Source organism: Athene cunicularia, assembly GCF_003259725.1.
Source record: "Athene cunicularia isolate RWA chromosome 1 unlocalized genomic scaffold, athCun1 chr1_part1, whole genome shotgun sequence".
In the NCBI taxonomy this organism is placed as follows: domain Eukaryota; kingdom Metazoa; phylum Chordata; class Aves; order Strigiformes; family Strigidae; genus Athene; species Athene cunicularia.
This window is the reverse complement of record NW_020799091.1, coordinates 92,527,216-92,539,747: the sequence shown is the minus strand read 5'-3', so window position 1 is coordinate 92,539,747 and position 12,532 is coordinate 92,527,216. Positions and strand designations below refer to the sequence as shown.

General features: G+C 42.7%; 1 protein-coding gene across 3 annotated transcripts in view; it reads left to right on the top strand.

Moving 5' to 3' along the window:
* The window catches only part of EFHC2 (EF-hand domain containing 2), a 64,378-nt gene that overhangs the window by 33,011 nt on the left and 18,835 nt on the right, over positions 1-12,532 (top strand). For all 3 annotated transcript variants that reach the window (XM_026856012.1, XM_026856020.1, XM_026856005.1), the window contains exons 8-10: positions 3,535-3,700; positions 4,705-4,847; positions 11,032-11,228. In XM_026856012.1, coding sequence (XP_026711813.1) covers positions 3,535-3,700; positions 4,705-4,847; positions 11,032-11,228 — 506 coding nt within the window. The remainder of the gene's footprint in view (positions 1-3,534; positions 3,701-4,704; positions 4,848-11,031; positions 11,229-12,532) is intronic.

Here is a 12,532-nt window from a genome sequence, read left to right as displayed (position 1 = left end):
GTGTGTGTGTGTGTGTGTGTGTGTGTGTGTGTGTGTGTGTGTGTGTGTGTGTGTGTGTGTGTGTGTGTGTGTGTGTGTGTGTGTGTGTGTGTGTGTGTGTGTGTGTGTGTGTGTGTGTGTGTGTGTGTGTGTGTGTGTGTGTGTGTGTGTGTGTGTGTGTGTGTGTGTGTGTGTGTGTGTGTGTGTGTGTGTGTGTGTGTGTGTGTGTGTGTGTGTGTGTGTGTGTGTGTGTGTGTGTGTGTGTGTGTGTGTGTGTGTGTGTGTGTGTGTGTGTGTGTGTGTGTGTGTGTGTGTGTGTGTGTGTGTGTGTGTGTGTGTGTGTGTGTGTGTGTGTGTGTGTGTGTGTGTGTGTGTGTGTGTGTGTGTGTGTGTGTGTGTGTGTGTGTGTGTGTGTGTGTGTGTGTGTGTGTGTGTGTGTGTGTGTGTGTGTGTGTGTGTGTGTGTGTGTGTGTGTGTGTGTGTGTGTGTGTGTGTGTGTGTGTGTGTGTGTGTGTGTGTGTGTGTGTGTGTGTGTGTGTGTGTGTGTGTGTGTGTGTGTGTGTGTGTGTGTGTGTGTGTGTGTGTGTGTGTGTGTGTGTGTGTGTGTGTGTGTGTGTGTGTGTGTGTGTGTGTGTGTGTGTGTGTGTGTGTGTGTGTGTGTGTGTGTGTGTGTGTGTGTGTGTGTGTGTGTGTGTGTGTGTGTGTGTGTGTGTGTGTGTGTGTGTGTGTGTGTGTGTGTGTGTGTGTGTGTGTGTGTGTGTGTGTGTGTGTGTGTGTGTGTGTGTGTGTGTGTGTGTGTGTGTGTGTGTGTGTGTGTGTGTGTGTGTGTGTGTGTGTGTGTGTGTGTGTGTGTGTGTGTGTGTGTGTGTGTGTGTGTGTGTGTGTGTGTGTGTCTGTGTCTGTGTGTGTCTGTGTCTGTGTGTCTCTGTGTCTCTGTGTGTGTCTCTGTGTGTGTCTGCATCTGTGTGTGTCTGTGTGTCTCTGTGTGTGTCTGTGTGTCTGTGTGTGTGTGTGTCTGTGTGTGTCTGTGTCTGCGTGTGTGTGTCTGCATGTGTGTGTCTCTGTGTGTCTCTGTGTGCATGTCTGTGTGTGTGTCTGTGTCTCTATCTCTGTGTGTGTGTCTGTGTCTCTGTGTGTCTGTGTCTCTGTGTGTGTCTCTGTGTGTGTGTGTCTGTGTGTGTCTGTGTCTGTTTGTGTCTCTGTGTGTGTTCTGTCGTCTGTGCTCCGCGAGCGTGGCGACAGGGATTGCGTCTGTAGGTTGGGGAACGTGGCGCCCCGGCAGTGTCTCGTGAGGGCGGTTTTGCCACAGATGGCATTTAGAAAGCGGTGTCTGGGGGCGTGTGTGCGTGCACACGTGCTCTTCCGTGGGGAAGGTCGCTTTGAAAACTCCTGAACGGGCTTGGCCTTTGTACTTCTGCAGTGCAGAAAGGGCACATGCAGCTTTTGTGGAGAAAAATGTTGGCATGGTTTTGCAAAACCCTCTTTTGACTGATTAAGGTGAAGGTATTAGTTTTTCTAGTCAGGCCATGAAGGCCAAAGGAAATCTCATTGTGATTTCAGATTAAAGAAAAACTTTGACGTCTGAATGCATTCTATGTTTTTCAACTTTATACTGCTGTTAGGCAAGTCACGGTATGTTGCTTTGATCTTCTAATATAACCATGTTTAAAACATCTTAATCACAAATCGATTCAGAAAAAGTCCCAAATGGCAACAGTTTCGTCATATGTGCTGAAACCCCTGCTACAAGTTTAGGTTATTCATTTCTCTTCAGTTCTGGGTAGAAACGTTAAATTTTAAAGGAAAAAACTTTATTTCATGGGATCCACTTCTATTTGCTGGTCATTTATATCACTCTGCCCCCCTGGGCTGTGGTTTGTGATCCATCTTCTTCCAGTTTGCCTCATGTTTGTCTTTCACTTACGAGCCCAGCCAGCCACCCCTTCTTCAGGGCAGCATCCTCAGCCCACCCAGGTGTGGAGCCACTCCATGTGGGCAGTACTGCGCCAGTTGGCTCTGACCTTCTTACTGCACCACTGTTGGTGTGGACAGGGCTCTGCCGGTTGTAGGTGGCAGCAAGCTGGGCTTGGGGCCACAGCAAAGAGGGTCAGCTGCAGCCTGGGCTGCCTAAAAATTGAGGAAAGTGACTATCACCCTCTGTTCACTGTTCATTAGACCTCTTCAAGGTACTGTGTCCCCTTTTGAGTCTGCTGTGACAGGAAAGACATGGACCAGCCAGGGCAAGTTCAGGGGAGGCCCCAGGACAGTCAGGGCTGAGGAACACTCAGGAGCAGGGCTTGCTCAGCCCCGGGAGGGCCCCAGGTGGCCACCTGTACCCACCCATGGGGAAGTTGCTGAGACCAGGCAGCCTGGCTCTTCATCTGTGACACAGTGGGAGGGCATGAGGCAACATGCATGAGTGGAAGCAAGAGGCTATCAGGAAAAACTTTCCTCCCCGGGGCAGGCTGCCAGGGCAGGCTGTGCAGGCTCTGTCCTGGGAGGTATCGAGCCCCAGCTGGACACAGCCCTGAGCAGCCTGGTCTGGCCTGGGGCTGACCCTGTCCTGAGCAGGAGACCACACCAGAGAGCTCCCCATCCAACCTGAATTATCCTGTGTTATCCTATATTTATGTCTTCATTTGCCTCAGGTCTGCCCATTTCCTTTCTCCCATATACAAGTTACTTTCTTCCTCTCACCCTTTCCGCTTCCCATTAACCTTATTTAACCAGCAGACTGCATTACTCTAAGTTTTATGTGAATCCCACTGGCAGCTGGAAGCTGTGTTGTGGTGGAAGAGCAGTGCAAGGAAACAACAATGGTACAGCGACATTGTCACCAAGAGAAGAGTAAGGAGGGACCATGGGGCAGCAGGGCTTTTGGGAGCAACCCCTATGGGAAGTGAGTGCAGGTCTCTGACCAGACATGTCAGCTGAGTCAGGAGAGCTCCTGCTGTGTATCTGGGTCAGTGAGGACCATTCATCACTGCAAGGAAATACTTAAGACTGGGGAAGATGAGGAAAAACAAAGCTTCTGACACTGGATAAAGTGAGATGTGGACTGAAGCTATTGGTTTCAATGTACCAAAGTCTTCTCAAATATGTATGATTTAAATAATGAATAAAATCTTATTTAGTTATGTATTTCTTTTCCTCTGGCAAAAAGCAGAGGGCAGGAAACTCATAAGCCAAGTATTTACTTAATCATGTTTCCTGAAAGGATAAAACTAAAAAAATTAATTTAGAATTGTTAATTTATTATTTTATCCATTTTGAAATGATATTTGTCTTTCCTTTTGCATGTGTAATTTAATGATATTTGTCAAACATTTTAGGATTATGGATTAAATCCTGAAACCCTTGAAGAAACAATAATTTCACTGTTGGCTTTTAAGGAGTCTTTTTCTACCCTGTAACAGTAGGAGGGATCCTGGTTTGACTTTGATCAGTGCTCTGTTACGGAAATAGGCTAATAAGTATTGATATTGAAAATTTAAATCCTTAGTGGAGTGGCTTCATCAGAACAGTAATAAATAAGTCTTGCTGTCTTTGTTGTAGAGGATTTCACTCCAGTTCCATTTAAGGCCCCACCACCGCCAAAAACAGAAAAAATGTTTCCTCCTTATACTGGATTTGGTTCTGAAGAGGATTCTCTGTGCTCCTGTATGGGTCTGCTTCCCAAGCCTCCCCAAAAAGATTTTAAGAAATTCATGGAGAAAGACAGGTATTTCAATGAAAAATCACTGCAACTTTGTAAATTATATCTTTTTGTGAGGAAGATAAATGTTAAGTAGAGGTGTCAATTTTAAACAAAATACTCGGCTCTTCAGACTTTTAAGGAACAGGTGCATGAAGACTGGTTTAGTGACACTGTATTCCAGTTTTCTCTGAACTCAACAAAATTTCTCTTTTGAAAAGGCAAATATTATGATCCTCCCATCCCCTAACTTCTTCCCTTCTGCTGTCTTCAGTGGGAGTTTGATGGAAGTCTTAGTCCAGGAATTAATGAGGAATTTTGTATGCTTCAGCAGTCCAACACTGATTTGTTTTTCTGTTTGACTTTCTGGCATTTGCTTTTTTTGTCTGCTGAATTTAATGTAGTTTACTATAGCTATATTAAAATATTAACCCTTTACTTTCCATTATGAAATGGTTTGTCAGGCAGTGGTTATTGAAGCTCAAGTGGAAAGCAAAGTCACATGCTAGAATTTCACCTGTAGAACCTCTGTGAAAGAAGAAAGCTATTAGAAAAAAGCTTGGGAACATATTGATAGTGCATATAGCGGTAGTGTAAATCCTTTAAAACATGAACACTTAGCAAATATCCAACCAGTGGGCCTGATTTTGTGGAGATAATCCTAGTTATTGCTATTCAGAATTTGATCTGAAAATATACATACCTAAATGTGTCCTTCCTTTATAAATTTTTTGGAAAGAAACTTGGTGCTTGATTTGCAGCTGAATTTGAATACAAATTCATTCCAGGCCTGTGGCAGAGAAATAATTTTCCCCTGAAGATGATTGCTTTCTATCTGTCTGACTCTATCTGGTTCTGTAAATTTAAGCTGAAAATGTTTTCTGACAAAGTAGGGAATCTTATGTCATTTCCCTTCTTGGTCCAGGAATAACACAATATGTGTTACAAAACTCAGAAGAATACATCTCTTAGTGATGAAAACTTTTCTCATACTCTGTTTCTGATTTCTTACCTCTTCTTTTGCTTTTCAGAATTGGCATGGAAAGTAACATACTGCGCTTTCTTGCAAAACTTGTCACAGAGAGTCCTATTGACAAGGATCGAAAATTCATTATTTCCTACTTCCTGAGTGATGACACCATTTCAGTTTTTGAACATACACAGCAAAACACAGGTAAGATGTAACAAGGTCTTGCAATCAGTCCCAGTTGCCCTGCTCATTTGATTGGAGTTCACAGTAAACTCATCACCAGCAGAAGCAGGGATAGAGTTCTAAATGGGAATTACATAAGCAGGTCTACTGTATTATCTTGCATAGCTATTTGTCATAGTAATTTATAATCTCATCACTCAGAATAATACTGTTCATTGTATGACAGCACTTCACAATATCCTTTGGGAACTGGAAATTTAATGCATTAGAACGTTTATTACATTTTAATTTGCAAATTTGGCCTTTAAGCATTTGCTTTTGTTGCGGATAACATACAGGAATTGTGTTGTAACATGATAAATAGGGACAGGAAATGTAAGAAATCAAGAATGAAAGATTAAATCCTTTTGTTTTGCAAGACTGTATTATGGTGTTATGAAACCTATGTAGCATCCGTTGTATAGAGGCACCTCATGAAACCAAAACAGCTGTGATATTGCTTAACATACTTTATCATTAATCATGTAGTGTTGAGCATATAAAAAGTGAAGATTGCCCTATGCTAGCGTTGGTACGTGTGTATGTGTGTGTATAATACTGAACTGAATTTCAAGAGCCAGGCTAACAGTGTTTAAGTGACAAACGCTTTGTTACTTCTCAGTTGCTTGATCACTTTTATACTACTGCTGAAGCACGGTCACCCACTGTTGTCACGGTTAAATTCTTTTGACCACTGTTGCCTCTTGTAGGCAGCCTCCAACTGAGGAGGTTTTGTGATTTTCACGCATCTTTTTATTTGCTTGGAGTGCCCTGTGTATGGGAGGAAGGACACAGCACTGGGAAGGATGTCAGGAAGTCATTTTGTAACTCAGAGAGATAGGGAAGCCTTGGCTAACCATAACCCTGTTGGAGAGATTAGTGTATTTCTGTGAAGCCCACAAAACATCTGCAGCAAGAGTATCGGAGCAGTTAACATCCCGAAGTGCTCTGGCACCTCTCAACACGTGCAGTTGAAGGGGTGACTCTTAAAAGTTGCTGTCAGCCTCTGATAAAACCATACAGAGAATAAACTCAGGAAATCACATTCTCTCAAATACAAGAGAAAAAGAGTAATAGATGGTTTCCTTAGTTTCCATGTTAGGCTTTTGTGGAACCTCGTGATTAGCTCTTTTGATACTGCTTGAATTGCCCTGTATCAGCATCTTGACACAGAGCACCTTTGTATGGTATTTCAAGTACACCCTGCAATGGAGACCAGCTCACTGTGCTCAGTACTGACCTGTTTGGTACTCCCAGCTTGTTGTCTAGAGCAAAGACTGTCCTAGGGAGGATTGTTCAGTCCCCTTTGCTTCAGGCTCTAGTGCCACCAGTTGACTTTTCTGAGGTCCAGTTATTCAGCTTACAGTTAAGATATAAGTATTCTTGTGACCCTATGCTTAAGTCTTTACTGTAAATGATTTCTGATGTTAGTTCTTTTCAGATCTATGATGAACATGACATCCATAAAAAATGGAGGTGTTGTGAATATCTAGACCTTTCTGTATTCCTAGAGAACTCTTTCTGTGCCAGTGGTGCTACTGAATCATTTTGAGTGCCCTGTACACGGGTAGGTTTTTGGAAGACCTGAGCCTTCTGAGTGAAAAGAACTTCTAATGGCATCTCTGCTTGCCTCCAACTGTTACAAATGCATAAATAGGGACCTTACACCCAACTAAAATACAAACAGTTCTCTGAGGAATGTTATGAAAATGTGTAGAGTACCTCCCTAGGCTTCAATGAGCATTCCCAGTTAGCCCTGCTGCACTGCAACATCAAGATTTAGCACCAGTGTCCCGTCGTCATTATGTCATTAGTTTCCTGCCATCCAGTGGCTTGTAATTTATGCAACTTCTTTTATTACAGTTAAAGATACATACACATATGTATATATTTATTATGTAATGCTACTGTGAAGCTCAAGAGCAGGTCAGTTCTCCACTAGTGAATTACATGTTTGGTTGGCATTCTTTCTATCTGGAGACATAAAGGATGCTAAGGGTACAGCTGCACTGTTAAATTAAAGAAGTCTAGGGAACAGTTTGAATCTTGGACCCCAATCATATCCATTGCCTGTTCAGTCACTCCCGGTTCTCCTTTGCACCACTCCAACTAGACAAGGCCCCAGAGAGAGCCTGGGGCCCCTCTTGGAGAATGCCTACCTCTAGAAAACTCTCAGGCAAGGCAGTAAGAACAAGGCTGCACCAGATTTGGCTTGCTCCACCCTTATCAGTCATCTAGCACTATCCCAGGAGGTTTCGAACACTCAGAAATTCAGGCCCTTCTGCCACACCCAGGGTCTGCAACACATACCCTCAGTTTTATGCTGAAAAACACCACTCTGTTGGACTCTGCAGCACAGCTCTCATATACCTTCAAACAGTTTGAACACACACAAATATCAGCTGTTTCTTAAGACCCCAGATTTATCATGTAGCACCCAGAGCAGGGCCAGAGCCACACACTGCAGGGCAGATGTGGTCAGTTGGTCAGGCTCTCAACAGCATGGGTGCTAGGCCAGACATTGCTTCCTGCATTCCTTTTATTTTGGGATGAGAATATATGCTGGGATTGCAGCTGGGAGCCCACTCTGAACATTGCTAGTCAAACAAGATGTGGAATGATAAATGGTGAATTTGCATACCAACAAAAGCAAATGCTTTAAGACCCCTGTGAAAGGCAAGTATCTGTAAATGGGTTTTTAACTTCCCTGGGATGTTAAAGTGGATGGAGTAGCTGACTTTCAGAGGTGGTAGAAAGGTGAAGTGGAAGGATGAGGTGAAGAACTGGCCATTGGAGAATTTAGTGAGAACAGCCTTGAAGAGGCAGGATAAGACGTAGGATGGAGGGGAGGTAGAGCAGCAGTTGGAAAGAGCTCTGGGACTGCAGAAGTTTCTTTGTTTCTTCTTTCCTTCGTTTCTATCTTACATCTCTTCTCTCTCTCTATCCCTCCCTCGTTTTAGTCATGTCTAAAAGAAAAGTGGTTTTCTTCATGGTTAAGGATGAGAAGGCTTTGGAGACAGAGAATTCTCTTCGAATACACAGTTCCCCATAGAATTCTCATAGAAAAACTGTCTGATCATGGCCCGGAAGAGTGAACAGTCTGCTGGGTCAAGCACTGTCTGGATGGACGGTCCCAGAGAGTGGTGGTCAATGGAGCTATATCCAGCTGGTGGCCAGTCACAAGTGGTGTTCCTCAGGGCTCGGTGTTGGGACCATTTCTGTTCAACATCTTTATTGATGATCTTGATAAGGACATAGAGTGCGTCATCAGTAAGTTTGCAGATGACACCAAGTTAAGCGGGAGTGTCGATCTGTGCAAAGATAGGGAGGCACTAGACAGAGACTTGGATAGATTGCATTGGTGGGCCAATGTTACCAGGATGGGCTTCAACAAGGCCAAGTGCCAGGTCCTGCACTTGGGCCACAACAACCCCATGCTACAACAACTCAATCACTACAGGCTTGGGGAGGTGTGGCTGGAGCACTGTCTGGAAGAAATGGATCTGGTGTTCTAATTGGCAAGCAGCTGAACATGAGCCAGCAGTGTGCCCAGATGGCCAAGAAAGCCAACGGCATTCTAGCTTGTATTAGAAATAGTGTGACCAGCAGAAGTAGGAAGGTGATAGTCCCCCTGTGCTCTGCAACTGGTGAGGCCACACCTTGAGTATTGTGTCCAGTTTTGGGCACCTCAATACGAGAGAGATATCAAGGTGCTGGAGCGAGTGCAGAGGAGGGGAACGGATCTGGTGAAGGGCCTGGAGAATAAATCTTATGAGGAGCAATTGAAGGAGCTTGGACTGTTAAGTTTGAGGAAGAGAAGGCTGAGGGGAGACCTCATCACTCTCTACAGCTACCTGAAAGGACATTGTAGAGAGGTTGGTGCTGGTCTCTTCTCACAGGTAATTAGCGATAGAACAAGAGGGAATGGCTTTAAACTGCAACAGGGGAGGTTCAGACTGGACATTAGGAAAAGATTTTTCACAGAAAGAGTGGTCAGACAGTGGAATAGGCTGCCCAGGGAGGTGGTAGAGTCACCATCCCTGGAGGTGTTTAAGGGTTGTTTAGATGAGATGTTGGGGGATATGGTGTAGGGAACAACTATGGTTGGACTCAATGATCCCAAGGGTCTTTTCCAACCTGAATGATTCTGTGGTTCTGTGATTCTGAGTGGTCTGGTAAAAGCAGCTAGATAAAAAGGAGTAAAACATGCAAAATGGGAGTGAGAAGAACATGTGTGTGTGAGAAGGAAAAGTGTTGAAGTGGATGGGGTGGGAGAAGAGCAAATTTGAGCACATTTCAGAGAGGGGATGAGTTAAAACAGTAATTTACTCCCAAAATAACAACCTGAAGGTCCCTTTTGTGCACAGGTTCAATGGGCTATTTTTGCCTTTTTATTTGCATGTTTGATACAAATTGGCAAGTAAAAATGTTTCAAATCTCAGTCCTAAAATGGAACTAATAAATTGCTCTTACTTTTCTCAGTCCTGAAGGTGCAGAGAAGTACTTCACACTATTAGTGCACTGTGAAGCTGTATTTGAAAGGCACAGGGCTGGACATCTTGAAGCACTTGTTGAGATGGGGGTCAAAGCATGAGAACTTTGGCTCCCCATGCAGAAGATCACAAGCTCTTTTTTACTCAGTGTAAGACCAAGCCAACAGCTGTACAAACACCTGCAAAGTCCAATCTGATCTTAATGGAAGAGGGTCTTTGGTTGCGGTGTTTATTTTGTGCCTTGAGCCTGGCTTTGTAGATTTCCATCAAAATTTCTCATCAGGTTTCAGTGTAAAATCACTTACCTAATGAGATATTTTCAGTTGTTTTCCTTTATACCTCTTGAAACGTACTAACACATAATGTTTAAAAAACAATTATGTGACAGAGGTATTAAATTTCCAATCTAAGCACACAGTTGCAGGGAAATAGAGAGACGAGTGAAGTTCCAATCTTACAGAGACCAGTTTTGTTTAAATATTACAAACAGTTGCCAGGATTATATAACCTAAAAACTGCATATTTGTTTTAATAAGCTAGGTGAAAAGAAATGTGTTAAGATTAGAGTTACATTAGAAATTTAAATTGTTTTTTGATTCAAGCTAGATCTGACCATTGCCATTGTGGTTTTTTTGTCTTTTGCTTTTATGGTGCTGATAAAGCAATTAAGACAGACATCTGCTCCAAACTCTGGTTTACTAAGTAGTTTGGGTTTCACATTCATTTATAATTTTGACTATAAAAGGCATTTTATTGCACTCTTCATCAGCCTTTTATTGGACTTGCATCACTACCTAATATGTAAGGCGTCATTAAATGTTACTAAAGTATATGTCTTTTTGTCTTTTTGGCTTGGAAGCTCAAATATAAACAGGAAGAAAACCCCAGGCACTCCAGAGTTGTTGTAGGGCACATATCCTGTTGAAACTAAACATAACAGAATGCTTGCTAGAAAGCTTGGTAGCATGCAATGCAGTCTTCTGGTGCACCAGAAGATATTACTGGAAATATACTGAAATATTACTTGAGCACTGTGTGCAGTTTCCAGTGGCATGAATAAAATAATTATAATGTGAAAAGATATAATGTCACATACCCAGCTCACGAAAGAAATAACATCGTAATTAAATTGTATTGGCAGAATAGTATGTAGAAGTTAGTGTCGCTCCTACTTTTTTTTTTTTTACATTCAAAAGCCCTTGAAAACGAGTTAGAATTACAGCGCACTAGAATTCATGATCTTTGTAGGACTGTGCTATCCTAAGTTGTGAATTGTTTTTTTTCTTTTTTTGCTTTAACAGTTCAAGGATAATTGCCTGCATCTTACATTTTCCATCTTACATTTCTCAGGGGTCAGTCCCAAGGATGGCAACAGGGTTATGGGAACGATTTGAAGAGGCACATTTCTGTCCCATTTTAAAGAAAAGCGAAAAAAGGAAGGTGTTTGGCAGGCATTCAAATGAGACATGTCACAGAATATGCACAATGTAACTGTTGCTGTGGACGCTGGCAGAGACAGTTCTAGCAATGAGAAGGAGGGGGAGAGTATATTATAAGACACTCAAGAATGAAAACTGATATTTAAATACAAACCAGTTGGTTTGGGTTTTCATTTGTGGTTTTAGTTTCCCAAGTAAAGCCACAATTAATTATTTACAATTCTATTCCCATAGGGATACTTGGTGGGAAGTTCTTGGAAAGAGGTCGCATTAAGAAGCCTGGACAGGAGCTCTTTAAGAGTGAGCCATCTGAATACTTCAGTGCTCAGAATCTGTTTGTTGGAGCCAGAGTTTGTTTCCATGGTCACAACTTCCTTCTGGTGGATGCCGATGAGTACACGTTCAACTACATGGAGAAGCATGCAAATGAGGTGAAGCAGGGTCTTGTTACTTTCTATAATCTTTGAGGACTGTACCTTATTTATGTATTCTCAGAACTACTTGTACGTAATTTCTTCACCCAAAGTTTACATCCCAGTGCTCTCTGTCTTGTAATGGATTTAGGAGACGCTAACTAGGGAGTGCACGCAAGCCTGGCCACTCTTTACTGTCCATTCCACTTCTAATTCCTCAGAATCCACTCTTACTGTATTATGGATTGTTAGAAGATATATCCCTGCCTGTTCCTTCTTGAGAATGTATATGGACCTCTTGTCCCTGAATTGGATCTAACCCTTGTTGAACCTACAGATACTGTCTGCTTCCACAGCCTTCTATGGCAGCAAGTTGAAAAGTTTGCTGCCTGCTATGCAATATAAATATAAATATATGATAAAAGAAGTAAGTTTCTTCTATCTGTTTTAAACCAACCTCCCATTAGTTTCAATGCCAGTTCTAGCATCCTGGAGTTTGATGAAGATCCCCATTCACCTTATGCACAACTGTTACAGTTTTGTAAATCACAGACATTCTTCTCCCTCAGCGTGATTCTCCTCAGTTAAGAGTCTCACCCTATTTTAGTCTGTCCTTGCAAGGACATTATGAGATACGGAGACTGGAACAGTGCACAGTACTCAGGATGTGGGCACATCCAATTTATAGTCTTGCCAATGAGGCTGTTTTATTCCCTGGTTTGATTGTTTGGGTTCATACATATTTATCTGCCAAATTGTTTCCCTTGTAATATTAGAAAGTCATATCAGAGTCAGGAATTCAAGATTACAGCTTGTACTGATTTTCACTATAGTTTGGTGTTGCCTTCAGAGGGGAGAGCAGCAATAAATAGAGCGCTGGGGTGCCTCTGCTGATGTATCCTCTATGCTACCAGTCACTACACAAATGGCTGGTAAAGAAGCTCTCATCCACTAAAGCCAGAAATGTATCCAATAGGAGAAAGTTGATTGTCCTGTAGCAATTGTCACAGAGGTCAAAAAAGAAAGGATACAGGGATGGACAACCACAGTAGAGTCACAGAGCATTTTGTGGGATTTTATGTTGGTTTAGTAAGAAATGTAGATTATGGTTTCTGCTGCAATATTTGAATAAATGTACCCTGGTACACTTGAAAATTCCTGTTATGTGCAGCTCTGACCCCATTGCCCTGAGCCAGCTCAGGAGCCAAGGCACATCTGCATCTTAATCCCTCTTATGCAGTATTGCTTCATCACAGTGTGATCTTGAACATCGGCCTTTGGACTCGACTGTGCTGTGAGGTGAATACTTCATAGCTGGTGGT